General features: G+C 45.8%; 1 protein-coding gene across 1 annotated transcript in view; it reads right to left on the minus strand.

The window, feature by feature from the left end:
* The window catches only part of MAP7 (microtubule associated protein 7), a 148,530-nt gene extending 132,296 nt beyond the window's left edge, over positions 1 to 16,234 (minus strand). The window contains exon 1 of the mRNA XM_068150232.1: positions 16,072 to 16,234. Within this exon, the coding sequence (XP_068006333.1) occupies positions 16,072 to 16,117 (46 nt within the window). The 5' untranslated portion in view covers positions 16,118 to 16,234. The remainder of the gene's footprint in view (positions 1 to 16,071) is intronic.
* Positions 16,235 to 16,794: the final 560 nt, after the last annotated feature.

Here is a 16,794-nt window from a genome sequence, read left to right on the forward strand (position 1 = left end):
TTTCTTTAGCTGTTTGTGACAGAGCACTTGTTCACAAGTTTTGCAATCTTCCAGGTCTCTAAATGATACTATGCAACATGCTGGATGTTTTTCCTTTGAGATCTTGATTTGATGCACTTCCACCTCTCTAGCTCAATGTGTGCTCACCATTTGAAAACGCTGATGAAGAAAACCTGCAAGCTAGAACTTCTCTTTAATGTTCAAATTACAGGATTTTTTTCCCCCACTTCAGATGTTTTTTTCTATAAAAGAAACGAATTCTGATGCAATGTGATCAGCCACCACAAGATGGCACGTACAAGTCGACGAGCCTGCAGGTGTCTCCTATTGAAAATACAAGATACACCGATGCACATGACCAACCCATTGACAAGCCTAAGAATATTGAGGAAGAAGGGTCAGAGTTTATGATGGTCAACGTGGTGAGTATCACAGTGGCCTGCTATGCTCTTTACAGATCATGTTCAGTTGGTAGGACATCTCTGTTCTTACATACCTCAGGCTCATCATCCAGAAAAGTTGTGGATGGAGAACACAGCAACACCTGAAGACTCAGCTGAACTGTTCTTCCTTCTCTCAAGCACAGGCACTAAATATCCAATCAAAACAGAAGTATTCTGCAAGAGGGCACCAGTTCTGAACTAAGCCCTCAGTGTACTTCTGGTACATACTTCCTCCTGGCTACATCTTGCTGCTTGGCTGCACCTTGGACTCTCTGGGCATACACGGAAGCTGGACAGCATGACATTTGTCTACAGTTAAATACACTTTACATTAAAGGGTGTGAACAAAAAAATAAACAAACAAAAAAAAGCTGTAAGAAAAGAAGTTCTAACACAAACTCTTCTCAAGTTCAGCAATTTGCCTTCTGGGGTTTATACGGGCTGCTATTTTTTTCTGTAAGAAAAACAGCTCAATTTCTCAAATCCCATCCACTTAATGCCTACCACAAGTACTACACACCAGCACATACACAGCCACAAGAAAAGGATGGTAGGTAGCACTGTGAAAGCTTTTCATAGGTGCCCAAGACTGCTGCCAACAGAACAAAAGTAACAGATAACACTTACATTGCATCTTAAATCACTTTGCTCAGTTTCACTATTTTAAGTCACTAAGAAAGGATTCCTATCCCTTTAAACACTATGTTCAACCAAACACCTTTAATTGCCTAACTACTTAAACGGCCATTTGAAAACGTATTAGAAGTATCAAACACACAAAAATGCACCTGACTGGAGTGGCTTCTAAAGCAGCTTTCAAGCTTACAGGTGTGATAACTGTTTCAGTGTTTCCATTTCTCCATTACCTGAGGAGCCAGAGAGAACAGTTACAAGACTGAGAATGCCGTTCTTGCGAGATCCCCTGCACCCACAAGAGTGACTTATGCTGAGTGCAAAATATAATGATGACTAAGTTTGATACTTCAGGGGCTGATGAAGATGGATTAGTGCTATGACACACAGGCAACCAAGGCGTTGGTGCCTATTCCTTTATGTTGACTTACTAATGCAGGGATTAATTCTGACAGGAGAAAAGAATCAGCAACACATCCAGCTTATGCAGCAGGATTTTTAAACCACAGGGGCCTTGAAATACGGAGTTTCTAAATCTCTAATAAAATGGCATCCTAGCCACATAGAAGACACCATAAAACTTCAGGTACTTTGGGGAGTTTCTTTAAAAAACCTTCTTAATAACACTATTAAACATGCATTAAAAGGTACCAAAAAACCAGCTTGTACTGGCAAATCCCCTCCCTCCATTCATTTGCTTTAGTGCAGAATAAGAAATGATTGAGGTATTGCTAACAAGAAAGCTTTGCTTATTTCAACCTTGTCTCAGCTATGTGGGAGCATCTGTATGAAAACTGAGGTGAAAGAAAGATTTGCTGGAGGGAACAAAGTGGTGGATAATTTTACTAGTTAGACTGTTAAAGTCTTTCAAAAAAAGGTAATAATAACAAACAATAACAACAACAAAAACCCACAATAAAACATTTGTTCACACTGCCCCTAGTGATTTCTCCCCCCACCTCTAACCATTAGTCATACTGTGAATACAATCACAGCTGAGCTCTTGCTGACAGAATGAGACTCTCAAGAGACAGAATGAGGGCAACTGTGTATCTTGAGGGCACTGGAGATAATTTTTTGGTTTTCCTTTTCACAACACTTTCAAATGCACTATCAGTTAAACCACTACGCTTAAACACACCCACTTTTATCCACTGCATTCTACAGGTGTAATTACCTGCACAATACATTATCTGATAGACAATAGTCTTAAACAGCAGTCTGAATAAAGGCTATTATGATAATTACATTGTGATCTGAGAAGTGCAAATGTTTATAGCAATGTGCTAATTGATGTGTCTGCTTTAACATTAAGGTGGATTGGGGTTCCACAGCAAGCTTTTGCTAGTGGGGAGTGACAGGGGTGTGACTGAAGTTCATCTTGGGACGGGAGGAGTGAGGGAAAGGGAGTTTTTAACACTTGGGTTTATTTCTTATTATTCTACTCCACTTTGACTGGTCATATATTATTATTTTTTCCCCATTCAACTTCAGTTTGCATGGGACAGCAACTGAAGAGTCATCTCTCCCTGTCCTTGTCTTGGCCTTTCATTCTATTTTCTCTCCTCTGTCCAGCTGAGGAGGGGAGTGACAGAGCAGCTTTGGTGGGCACCTGGTATCCAGCCAGGGACAACCCACCACATAAGGCTTAACAACTCCACCCATGAAATGAAAATCAAGTTGAAGTCAGTCACCAGAGCAGACACCATGCAGTCTGCTATGAGTAATCTGAGACTTTTCAATGACTGAACACTAGATTTGCTATCTCCTTTCACCCACAGGGTTGTTTCAGTCCCTGTATATTATGCAGACACTACATGAAGCTCATTACTGTGATTTAGAGTATAACGAGTTGCACCTAAGCTCATGTCCTACAGTCACTGCCCTGTGAAGCACTCAGTCAGTCTGAACTTCATAGTATCATAGTATCAGTCAGGGTTGGAAGGGACCACAAGGATCATCTAGTTCCAACTTACTCAGGTGAACCTTTTTTCTTTTTCACAGTGGGGTGGGAAGACAAAAGGCAACATTCAACACAAGTTACCTAACTCACAGAAAGGAAAACCCATGTGAAGAGAAGACAATTTGGATCTTTCACAAGGTTGGCATGCTGTGAAAACCAGGACTGTGTATATTTTCAAATATACAAAAACATTTGACAGAACACCAACCAGAAGCCATCTTCTATCACTGGGCATGCCTATGAAAAGCCCTGCAAACAGAAGCACTCCTAAGACACTGCTGAATGACAATATATAGACATTCCTCCTGCTGCACGAGATATCCATTGTATGTTCAACAACCTACATTTTATAGGAATTTAATGTCTTCCTCATGCTATTTTCTTAATGTAACAGCATTTAAAATACTGTTTTAGAAGAATACCATGTACAAAGAGCAAGTAACTAAGAAGTTGGGGGGTTGATAGAATAGAATAGAATAGAATAGACCAGACCAGGTTGGAAAATACCTTCTCATGCAGAACAAAACCAAAATACAAACAAACAAACCAAAAGCAAACACCAACCTACCAGCTCTTCCAGATCAAAACCCCCTAATGTCTGCCATTATTGTAAACCCAGATATGACCACCCATTGATTACAACATCCAGTCTTTAAGCTACCCTTCTTCCTCACCGCCAGCCAAAGGGATTAACAAAACCAACACCAACCAACCAAGCAACAACAACACCAGAAGTTTGAGGTATGGATGTACCATGTACCAAGCCAGGGCAGCCTGCTTGCCACTGTTGTTCTTTCTGACACTTAAGCTCTGCAAAGCTTGCGGTAATTTATAACCTCTATCCTCATTTTCTCAGTTATGGAATGGAATAAAACCTTCAAAAGAATTCTTCCAAAAGAACCCATTGATTCTTATAAAATACTTCTTTCTTTTAGAATATTTTGTATGACCTTACTGTTAGCATCATAGAATCATAGAATCAGTGAGGTTGGAAGATACCTTGAAGATCATCAAGTCCAACCCCTGTCATGCAAGACCTCATGACTACTAAACCATGGCACCAAGTGCCATGTTAAATCCCCTCTTGAACTCCTCCAGGGATGGTGACTCCACCACCTCCCTGTGCAGCCCATTCCAAGGGCTAACAACTCCCTCTGTGAAGAACTTTCTCCTCACCTCGAGCCTAAACTTCCCCTGGCACAGCTTGAGACTGTGTCCTCCTGGGTGCAACCTCCCTTCAGGTAGTTGCAGACAGCAATGAGGTCTCCCCTGAGCCTCCTCTTCTCCAGGCTGAACAATTCCAGCTCCCTCAGCCTCTCCTCATAGGGCTTATGCTCGAGGCCTCTCCCCAGCCTCATAGCCCTTCTCTGGACACATTCAAGTGTCTCAATGTCCTTCTTAAATTGAAGGGCCCAGTACTGGACACAGTAAGAGCTACTCATAAACTATTCAACTATTGAAACAATTGAGAGAAAAAGGTTAGATTGTGAAAACCACAAGCTGAACAAGAGAAGTCACATGTATTGCTTCAGTGATTCTGGAGCATTGTCCACAATCCTTAGTATGTTCTTCTGTTTCACCTGAAACTGCTAACAGCTGGAGATTATCAAAACCACCCAATCTCACCAACCAAAAAAACCTCCAAACACCACTAACTTATTACAAGTCTGGGTCACAGAATTTGTAAAGCAAGGTAGACACTGTTCTACTTCTGCTCTTGGATGGTGATTTAAGGGCTTTTAACACAAAAGGAAAGCTTCCCTTCAAGTTAAGTGCATTTTACATTAATAATTAGATCAAATCAATATATTATTTCTACATATGCTCCTTCCCATACAATCTCATACAACAGCAGATATGGCATTTGCATTTATAGTTGTGTTTTCCTAGCATGAAACAATAAGGAACTGGTTTCTAAGTGTTTCTTCCTTAGAGAGACCAAGAAAACCAGGGTACAGTTAAAAGCTCCCATCCTGTTCTGCAAAAAGAGTATATCAAAAAATGTCAACTACCTACTCATCAAAACACACAGTCATATTTTGTATGGACATTTTCAGCACTAATCATCTATGGTAAAAGGGTTTTTTTAGGAACTTGTTTGATATACCTAATACAGACACTGCTAGATTGTACCATTGTAGAATATCTTGGGTGGGGCCCATTACGATTCTCAACTCCCTACTCCTCACAGGACAGTGTTGGAATACATGGACACCAACTAAACTCCATACTTAATCTCTCTCTGCTTTCCTTCAGAAGGTTCACCTCTTCACATTTACATTCTGCCTCACTAGGTTTTAAACCAGGCCAAAAGAACTGAGAAAGTAGAGCCTTTATTCCCCCACCCTTGTGTGAGAAAACAGCTATTTACTCAGCATCAAAGGACTGGAGATCTCCTTTTCAGTGCCATGCAAATCTAGGACAGAGCAAAACAGCCTCAAAAAGACAGGGAGAGTTGTTCCTCTCTTCATTTATTTTTTGTAACAACAAACCAAAACAGTAACCAAAAAAAAAGGTAAGTTGGGAATAGCAAAAGCAGCCACTGTATCAGCAGAAATACTTGCTTCCTTCCCTCAAACATCATGCACACCAAATTTTTGCACTGCTATTCTTATACTCGTCTTCCTTCTACCTCTTATTGTCAAAAAAGGACAGAGAATAACCTTGTCTATTACAGAGTTGCTAAGCTCTCTTCTAAGATACATCTAAGGCCTCACTTTTATGTACATGAAAATAAAGGACTGCAAAATTATCTTTACAGTACTACAGTAATTTTTTTAAACTTCACTATTTAAACATCTGATACAGTTGTTGATTTCTTCTTTCCACCTTCTTGGAGGAAAAGATCACAGATCACAGGCCCCTGACATTAATCAGTAAACCATCTTTTTGACCAGGAATCCTGATGACGAGAGTACAGACACATTCTGAATAGCTTTAAATAAGCAATGAGTTAACTCACTTTAAAAAGTCAAGGCCATAAAACCATGGTAGCTGCATGAACTTATTCTTTCTTCATCTGTTGAATTAGGTGCTTCAAATCAAGAAAGAGGAGAACTGTTCAGCCTTTCTAAGCAAACACTCATATATGTGGTAGGGAAAGAGGGGAGAGCAGTGGAGTGTTAAGATTCTTCAAAAAGTAAACTTCAAAGGGCAGGTTCAGCTCTTTTCACCCTGCACTCCTGGAGTTTGAACAAACATGTCTTTATTCTCATTTATATCTCAGTATCAGAGTATCACAGTATATCAGAGGTTGGAAGGGACCTCCAGAGATCATCGGGTCCAACCCCCCCTGCCAAAGCAGGATCACTTAGGGTAGGTGGCACAGGAATGCATCCAGGTGGGTTTTGAAAGTCTCCAGAGAAGGAGACTCCACAACCTCCCTGGGCAGCCTGTTCCAGTGCTCCATCATCCTTACTGTAAAGAAGTTTCTCCTCATGTTGAAGTGAAATCTTCTATGTTCAAGTTTGAACCCACTGTTCCTTGTCTTATTACTGTGTACCACCAAAAAGAGCCTGGCCCCTTCCACTGGACACCCACCCCTCAGATATTTATACACATTGATGAGATCCCCTCTCAGTCTTCTCAAGACTAAATAGCCCTGGGGGATCTCAGTTTCTCTTCATAGCAGGGGAAATGCCCAAGTCCCCTAATCATCCTCGTGGCTCTCTGTTGGACTCTCTTCAGCAGGTCTCTGTCTTTCTTGATCTGGGAAGCCCAAAACTGGACACAGTATTCCAGATGTAGTCTCACCAGGGCAGAGTAGAGAGGTAGAAGAACTTCCCTTCACCTGCAGGACACACCCTTCTTGATGCTTCCCAGGATCCCATTGGCTCTCTTAGCCACAAGGGCACATTGCTGTTCCGTGGAGAACTTGCTGTTCACCAGCACTCCAAGGTCTTTCTGCATGGAGCTGCTTTCCAGCAGGGCAGCGTCTAACCTGTGCTGGTGCATGTTGTTATTCCCCCCCAGATGCAAGACCCTACACTTGTCCTTATTAAACTTTGCAAGGTTTGCCTGCACCCAGCTCTCCAGTATCTCCCTTTCCAATAAATTGAATTCTGAATTATTGTACATATCTTCCTAAGAGATGACAAATGTTAAGTATCATAGGCCTGGAAACAAAAAGCAGACACCAGGTCTTTATTTTCCTATCAAGTATCCTGGCCACTTTGGCTCCTGTGGTTTACCCATCTGTTTATGGATCCCAGCACATGCACTACAAAGATGTAGCAAAGATGTGATGTCTGTACATTCTAGATACTACTTTGATCCAAACAGTAAGAGTAAGATGATGTAATTTTTGGCTGCAGAACCATAGGTTCATAAAAGCAGCTATGGCAAATCCTTCAGGTGATGTGAGAGACTTGTTTCTCCAGTCCCCACGTCATCACTACCCACTATGGTTCTGGTGAATCACAGGCAGGCAGCTGTGCCAGCAGCTACACTGCCTACAAGTCCCTGCAGCAGGAAGCAGCTCCACCAGGGAACATGCCCTTCACATACGTGCTCAGACGCAGAAGGCTTCTCTCGGAGGTGACCTCTTCCAAGCTTCAGCTGTCCCTCTGACATGCACAGTGCCACATGCTGGACCAAGGGATCTTAAGAGCTCCTCAGAACTGACTAGAAGGTAAGCATTAACTTTTTTCCCTTCTGCCAGTTAAAACCGAATCCATGTGCATACTATTGCATAGGAAAATCAAGGGGAAGGCTGGGAGCTCTGCCTTGTTCTGACTCAAACTCACTCATCAGAGCCAAAACCACATGAATATGGAAGCAAGTGTGTCATCATCCAAACACACTTTGAACACATGCACACCAATAAAACAACCAAGATGTACATTAGCAAGCCTTGGTACATTTTTCTAATGAAATGGATTTGCATTGTCTGACTACTCAAAATTGCACAACACGTACCATGATGAATGAAAACAGAGTAGGTCATTCTTGGCCAACACCTTTTATTTATATACAACAGAATGACCACAAAATGGCTTGGTCAGAGCACACTTTTAAAAGTCATCTATTCCAAACCCCCTGCAGTGAGCAGGGACATCTTCCAGCAGATAGGTTGATCAGAGCCCTGTCCAACCTGATCCTGAGTGCTTATAGGGATGGGGCATTTGCCACCTCTCTGGGCAACATCTGCCAGTGTTTCACCACACTCATTGTAACAATTTTGTCCTTATGTTTAGTCTAAATCTACCCTCAGTCATGTCAACCAAACTGCACCACTCAACTGGGTGTCAGGTCCTATAGTAAAACATACCATGCAACTTAGAATTACAGAATTGTCAGGGTTGGAAGGGACCTCAAGGATCATCTAGTTCCAACCCCTCTGCCATGGGCAGGGGCACCTCACACTAGAGCAGGTTGCTCAGAGCCACACCCAGCCTGGCCTTAAAAACCTCCAGAGATGGGGCTTCCACCACCTCCCTGGGCAACCTGTTCCAGTGTCTCACCAACTTCGTGGTGAAGAATTTCTTCCTAACATCCAATCTGAATCTACTCATTTCTAATTTTGTTCCATTCCCCCATGTCCTATCATTATCTGACACCCTAAAGCTTCAGCCGTGCTCGGTTAAATAAGGGGAAAGGCAGCATGCTATGGGGACTCCACAGCGCAGCAGGAAGCAGGTAATTCAGTATAAGACAGAAGTCATCAATGCTAATTACCCTAACAGTGCTGTCATTGCTTCTGCTTGTAAAAAGAGCTTAGTTTTTAAATACCTAGTTTGTACAGCTGTCAAAAGAACCAAGCACTTGTAAAACACTGCAAATTGAGAGCACTAATGTATGTGATAAGTTTTTTTCACAGAAACATTAACATACGTCAAAGAAAAGGCCCTAAGCTTTTTCACACAGACCTGAACATACTTGAATGAAAAGGCAGCATGCCAAGACCAATTAAAATTTCCTTTATTGCTGTATTACTGACAGTATCCAATGGATGAAATCCTGCGAACTGCTTCATGCAGTGATAATTTTCAGCACTCTCCTGACATCTTATTTCCCAACACCTTTCTTACAGATTCACAGATTGTATCGGGTTGGAAGAGACCCTTAAAGGTCATCTTGTCCAACCTGCTGCAGTCGGCAGGGATACCTCCAACCAGATTAGCCTGCCCAGAGTCACATCAAGTCTGACCGTGAATGTCTCCAGAAACTGGGCCTCAACCACACTCCTGGGCAACCTGCTCCAGTATTTTACTGCTCTCATTGTAAAGAACTTCTTTATACGCAACCTAAACCCACCCTGCTTCAGGTTAAAACCATTGCCACTCATCCTATTGCTACAAGCTGTTTCTTAAACAATCCTTCCCCAGCCATCCTGTAAGTCCCTCTCAGATACTGAAATGTAGCTATAGGGTCTTCCTAGTGCTTTCTTTTCTCCAGGCTGAACAGCCCAAATTCTTCCAGCCTGTCTTCATAGGAGAGGTGCTTCAGTCCTCTGATCATTTTGGCCCTCTGGACCCACTTCAGCAGGTTTATGTCTCTTGTGTTGGGGGCCCCATAGCTGGACAGGGTACTCCAGGTCAGGTCTCACCTGAGTAGAGCAGAGTGATCTGCTGGCCACACTTTACTTGATGCAGCCCAGGATGTGACTATCCTGGGCTACAAGTGTGAATTGTTGGCTCATGTCCAGCTTTTCATCCACCTGTACTACCAAATAATTTTCTGCAGGACTGCTTTCTGTCATCTCCCAGCCTGTACTGATATGGAGCATTGCCCCAACCTAGGTGCAGGACATTGCACTTTGCCTTATTGAACCTCACATTCTCCTCAGCTCATCTCTCCAGCCTGTCCAGGTCCCTCTGGATAGCATCTTGTCCTTCAGTATTACAAACCACACCACTCAGCTTAGTATCATCTGCAAATCTGCTGAGGGTGCACTCAATCTTGCTGTTGATATCATTGATGAAGATATTGAACTGCACTGGGCCCAAAGCAGACTCTTGAGGGACACCACTTTTCAGCCCATCTTAGAAAGTGACCAAGAAATCTGGATTTTTGGATTCCATGAACTTTGGAGGACAACATGCTAAAATATCAGACACAGACATGAGAAATACTTGGAGACATTTAATATATTGCATTGTTATTAATAATTGGAGGCTTGATTTCATCCCTCCATAATTTAGTCTTACAGTGACTATTAGTCTGGAGCATAAATCATGCCATCACTTACATGTCTGAAGAGTATTAAAGTCAACAGAAATTAGGGTGGCTAACTCCATGTGTTTGAACAGTCAGGCAGCCTATCTCCCTTATATGATTGATCATAACAGACAGCTCAGCATAGTTTTCCTGGAACTCTGACAGATCTCCTAGGATACATATTTTCAAGATTTTTCTCCAAAGCCACACAGGATATAAACACACCTTCTACAAAGGTTAATTAAAGCTAAGATTGATTTTAGTAACAGCAAATACCAGCATGAATCCAGAATCAATACTCAGGAACAGACTTGGTTTATGTAGCAGTTTGGGCTGGGTGCCCTCTGCTGTGTTTACTTCCTGTGTCCAGAAGTCCAGCCCAGAGGGGTGGACACAGGAAATTAGGTATTTCATACCATAATTCTCTGCACCACTTTAAGATCCAGTGTGGGGTCTGGCACTTCCTTTTTCTTCCCCCCTCCAGCACCCGGTAACTGGGGGAGATGTCTCCCAGCCATGGGCCTGGCTAGGCCCAAGGCCACAGCGGGATGGGCAGTCTCAGATCTCGCCAACTGAGACTAGCCTAGCAGTGGGGGGGAAGAAGGAGCCCTGGGGGTCTTGGGTGTACCCTCAGGTGGGGATGGGATGTTTCTGGGTCTGCTTTGGGATCTTTTTTGTCACTGTGCTTCTGGCTCTCTGTACACATTCATCGCTTTCCATTTAAACTTTCCATCACTTCTGCAGTCCGTTTGTCTGAGTCACTATTTCTGCCCGTGGTGGGGAGGGGTCTGCCTCAACCCATCACAGTTTAACAAATGCAGCATCTTCTCACAATATCATATGCATGTAGCCTGTTCTGTCACAGTTCCTAGCAGGCCACTGCATTTATTTAACACAAGTCACATACAGGAGATCTGTGTCCTGGAGGAAAGGTGGGTATGCAACAAGAGTTACCACAGCAACATCAGCGGAAGGCAATGGCTTACATTCTGGGTCTAGACTAATGCATATTTTTTTCAAGTGGAAAGGAAAATATCTTGGTGCAAGATTATACAGAATCCACATAATTGGGGCAATTATTTAATTACCTTTAATATCACAAATAATTTTCAGCTGTAGACTATTAAACTTGTTTATCTGTACCAGCAGTACCAGAACAAGAGGACACAGTCTCAAGCTGCACCAGGGGAGGTTTAGGCTGAAGGTTAGGAAGAAATTCTGCACAGAGAGAGTGATTGCCCATTGGAATGGGCTGCCCGGGGAGGTGGTGGAGTCACCATCATTGGAGGTGTTTAGGAGGAGACTTGATAGGGTGCTTGGTTGCATGGTTTAGTTGATTAGGTGGGTTGGATAATAGGTTGGATGTGACGATCTTGAAGGTCTCTTCCAACCTGGTCTATTCTATTCTATCCTATTCTATAAACCAGCCACCATACAAATGAAACAGCAGCCATCTCAGATTACTGGAAATGTACTGTATTTACAGTTTGATACAGCACATACAAAGGAACATCCATTTTCAAAGTGAAGCTCAAGTAAAACAGCAATGCATACTCCTTCAGCTTGATCAGTAGAAGCTCTCTTCCGGTGGAAGCAGCACTTAAGCCAGCTGCTCCAGCATCATTCAACTGCCCTGATTTTTCAACCCTGGACTATTTTTGTGGCAGTAGTTGGTTTCAGGATTTTTGTTTGGGATTGTTTTGTTTGTCGGTTTTGGTGGGGGAAGGGTTTGGGGTTTTGTGTGTGTGTGGTATTTTGGGTTTTCTTTTGGGGTTGGTTGGGGGGGAAGGGGTTGGAGCGGCGTGTTTGTTGTGGTCTTCCCCCTCATGCCCCTTTTTTTACAGTAGCAGTGCTGGGAGTAGGTGGGTGGAGAAAGCCTGACTCAGGTTAGACAATTTGCATATAAAAAGACTTGTTCTAACTTTTCCAGTGTGTGTAGGCCTTGCACAAACATTACCAGTGAAAGGTATCAGGAGACAGCACTTCCAGTGACTTTCAAAAGCTGAGCGACGCCTTCTGTAAGGCTGTTAACCCTCTCATGCCCACACTTCCAAATTTAATTTAGTTGTATCATTTCTATTCTTCAAGCTACTGATAATTTAGAGCCTCACTGTGTTTAGAGCTACAGCACTGACTCAGGAAATTACTCATCTAGGAGCAATTAAGCCACGGTAAGACGTGGCACGAAATTTCTAAGTTTGAATAGGTTTTTATCGGAGAGGGGTAGCAATAGAAGAATGACAGATCCTCAACTTTATCTGTTTTAGGCCAGGAACTATTCACAACGGGTCTGAGGTTCAAACCACTGCGGACGGCAACTCAGCACTCCAGCACCGCTCACAGTCAGCCGTTGTACGCGCAGGCCAGCAGGGCAAGCGCCGTTACCGTCACGCCACCCAGCTCACCGAGAGCAAAGAGCAACGGCCGAGGCTGGGCTGACCCTCGCCCCGCACACGCGAAGCGGAGGGCGGGGCAGGGCCGGCCCGACTCCCCCCGCCCCGGTGCCGGTGGCCGGGCGCTGGCGGCGTGGGGCGCAGTCTGCGTGGGGCGCAGGCGGCGTGGGGCTCACGGGCGCACATCGCGCGGAATCGGGAACGCCGGCGGCTCCCCGCGGGACGGACAGGATCCGCCCGTGCCGGGCTCGGGGACAAGCCGTGCGTGGAAGTGCCGCACAGCCCCGTCCCGCAGAGCACGCCTGTCACCGCGGGCAGCCGGACATCGCTTTAAGTTCCAAGGCAGTGTTTATATACGTTCTCTGTCCCGTTGGGATTGCCTCCCTAATGCAGCCGTTGGTAAAAAGGAAACAAACGAATCCCAAAAACATTGAGCTAAAACTTGATTTATACTCAGATGGACAAAACACCAGGACGAGCAAGCAATAGATGCAAAGCCCCAGCAGCTGTTACAAATAACACCTCAGTCTGGCTTTACCAAGCTACCCAACACGGGCATCATTTAAGACACTGATTTACTTTGCTGCAAAAAGAACTGAACAGTATTAAACTCACTTAGAGGAGAACATTAACAAGAAGAGTATCAAAATCATAACACAATGAGTAGGCAGCCACAGAATAAGGTGCTGGAGGAGATTTTCTTGTTTTGTATCCCCCACAAGAGGCCACTCTCATCTCAGGAATCACAAAAACAAAGCATTTCAGTACTACAAGATGCTCAAGTAACTGATTAAAAAATTCTAACTGGTGTAAGTTGGTGAACTCCCTCAGCACTGTGTGCATTGTGCCATCTACACATTTATGAATGGCAGAGTAAAAGAAAACCTCATCCTGGTAATTAAGCCATTCACCTGAAGGAAGTTAAATGAAGCAGACCATCTGCCCAACAATAAAGTGATACACTTCTAGCATCTCTCTGCAAAGTCCTTGAGCTGCTGTTAAAGATTTCCCTAGGATCAGCTGTGATCTAACCACAGGAGAGGAAAAAACAAAACACATACACACACAAAAAACTGTTTACTTAGTTTGCTTTGTTTTTAAAACGGGAGTCAACCAGTAGGCAATTTCACCTAACCAGGACAGAAGGTTGACCTCCCTGAGCAGCCGGATCCAGACGCGGGCGTTCCGCTTGTGGAGCAGACAACAGCCAAGGCCACCCGCATGGCCCTCCCTGAGCACACACATCTGCTCACTCACAGAAGGATCAAACAGCCATGGAGCAGCTCCCTCACAAGCAAAGAGGGTGCTCCTATTTGTGAATGCCTGGAAAGCCGCCCCTGTGATAACTCAGAGGCCTATAAGATCCTCAGCAGACAATAAACAGCTTCACCGAAGTTTAATACTGACATTTCACACATGAGGAGGCTTAGAATGAACTTTGACAGCACAAAGCAATTGAAACTCAAAACAATCAACAGCTCATGCAAGCAGATCCACCTGCTGCTTACAAATATGTCCAAATGAGTAAAAGTTCAACGCAGTAACAACAACAAAACTATAAAGCAAAATCAGGAAAAAATCTAAGTACCTACTTTTAAAACTATACAAATGCAAAATACCTATTGCCTGGCAGCTTGTCTGCCGTTTTCTTACCTTAAAAAACACTAGTAATACAGGTTTAGTTTGTTGTGTGTGTTGGGTTTTGTCTTTCTTTTGTTTTTTAAATCACATCGACAATGGACGGTAGAGAACATGGCTTTAAAACTACAATGACAGGCTGTGTGGAAAAGTGATGCTAATGAAGTTGCTAACTCTGAAACACATAGGATAACTGAAGCACATTCTTTCTGATGCTGAACTTCAGAGTGCTGTCTGGGAGGGATACGTTAAAAGGATTTCTAAGCACAAGTAGGATACTTCTAACTTCAATAGAGAGAGAGTCTTTGGATAAGTCTGCCCACAGCTGTTGCCTGTGACTGCATGCCCAGGTTATATAAAGTATGTATTAAAAATATTATACTGTGGAAACACAATTAACCAACAGCCATATGGCCTATTCATATGTTGTTTTGATGAAAAACCTCACTCTATGATTCAGAGATAAACTTGGATTCATGTTAGAGAAATGAAGGACTGGCAAAGGGCAAGCAGAATTGTACTGTGGAAGGAGGAATTAAAATGGGGAAAAGGAGAGGACTTCTGCAGTCTCTTTTCAGAGCTATTAAATACCCATCTGGATGTAGTCCTGTTCTACCTGCTTTAGGTAAACTTGCTTTAACAGGGGGGGTTCGTCTAGATGATCTCCAGATGTCCCTTCCAACTGCTACCATTCTCAGATTCTGTGACTGAAAGATGAAGTAAACTTCACAGTCCAGCAAGCAGCAATCCCAGTGAAATGTGCCAGAAATGCAACCCCTCCATTGCCTGCAAAAGCAAATAGCATCTCCGCCTACAACAGTGATACAGTGGTTGATCCGCTTGCGTAAGCCAAAATCTCCTCCCTGCACCCTCCCCAGCCTTAGGACAAAATAAAAGCATTTTTAAATGCTCTTGCAGCGTACATCCCTCTTCAAAGAAGATGTAAAAGCACCTACTTCCCTGCTTTTCCTATAGGAAGCAAGAGCTTGCAGAAGCCCATCGCTTGCACGCTTTTAAGGCGCAGCCAAAGCCCCGGGGCTCTTGCAGAACTCCCTACCGTGGGGGCAGGGTGCAGGCCCCAGGCCTCGCTCGCAGGGGCGATCACCACTACCTGGGCACAGTTACCAGGTACCTTAATCCCACCGATCCATCCCTTCTCCCTCGCTAGGGCTTACCTCTGCCCCGTTAGAGCGACGCGGCAGTAATTCGCCCTAACTGCAGGGGCTGGCCGCTACCCACTGTCCCGCACGCCCTGAGCTCCCGCACCGGAGCCTGACGGCCGCAGCACCCTAAGCCCCTGACCCCCGGCCGGTCCGAGCCTCCCCCGCGCCTCTCGGCACCCCGGCGTCAGCCCCGTCGCGGTGAAGGCGACCCACGGCGCAGCGAGCCCTAAAAGCGAGGGGTTTCAAAACAAGCAGCGGCGCCCCGACCACAACGGCGCGCACCCCTCCGCGGGGCCGGCGGGGGGTCGTGAGGGCTCTCGCCGTTAAGACGGGGCAAAGGCCGGACGCGCCGGCCCCGTTGGCACCGCACGGCTCTACCCGGGCCGGGCCGCAGGACCCCTGCGTGGGGCCGCTTCTCCGGCTAGCTCCGGGCCGGGTCGGCAGGTGGCGGTTCACAGAGGATGACACCTGAGGGAAGGGAGAGAAACCCCCTCACAGCACAGCGGCCGTGGGCAGCCGCGGGGCGGCCCCGCACCTGTTGCAGTAGAAGGCCGCCGCCGGGCCCCGCTGCGGTCCCTCTCCTCACCGCCGCTCGCAGCCGCCCGGGTACGTAAGGACGCCTGCACCCGCCGACCCCTGCCGCTCGCTCCCCTACACCCCAAACGTCCGCAGAACCTCACCTGCAAGACGCCGGTGCCCGCCGCTCCTGCCCGCGGCCTCCGCCATGTCTCCTCCTCGCCAAGCGCGGCTGCTCCGCCCCACAGTTCCGCAGCCCCGGGCAGGTGAGAGCGCCACGTCCCCCCTCCCCCGCGGGCGAGCCGCTGCCCGGGAGCAGGTGAGGGCGGGCCCGACAGCCCTGGACCCGTAACGGCCGCCCCTGACGGGCACGCAACCCCGCCGCCTTCAGCGGCGCTGGTAAAGCGGCGAGGCGGGGGCGGACTGCAGGCAGCGAGCAGTCCGCGCAGCCGGCGCCCGCGGCAGCCCCCGCAGAGCCCCTGTACCGGGCTGTCCTCAGGTGTGCGGTTTTCCCACTGAGGGGCTCCCACCGCATTGGCATCGGTCGTTAGGTGCCGGCGCGGAGAGAAACAGAGTTTGGGGTGCCGGCCGGTTCACCGCCGGTGTCTCGCCAGGAAGGTGGAAGAGTGTTAGCCACCTCACTAGCCCAGGCGCTATGCCGCGTCGTTTGGGAAAGAACGGTACTGCTGTAGTGTCGTTGTTACGGCAATTGCTTTTAAAGAGCCTAAACTGCCTGCAACATTCGGCTTCCAAAACCAAAAATGGCTCTGTGAAGAGCTGTCAATGTAGCGGTCCTTACTGTAAAGGCTATGCAAGCTCGAGATGCCCTGTATGACAGAGGTTGCCCTCGGCAAAATCCATCACTAAAACATAATACATCCTTACAA

The sequence above is a fragment of the Melanerpes formicivorus genome, unplaced genomic scaffold (genome assembly GCF_026170545.1).
Source record: "Melanerpes formicivorus ecotype bairdi unplaced genomic scaffold, bMelFor1.0.p_v2 SCAF_2, whole genome shotgun sequence".
In the NCBI taxonomy this organism is placed as follows: Eukaryota; Metazoa; Chordata; class Aves; order Piciformes; family Picidae; genus Melanerpes; species Melanerpes formicivorus.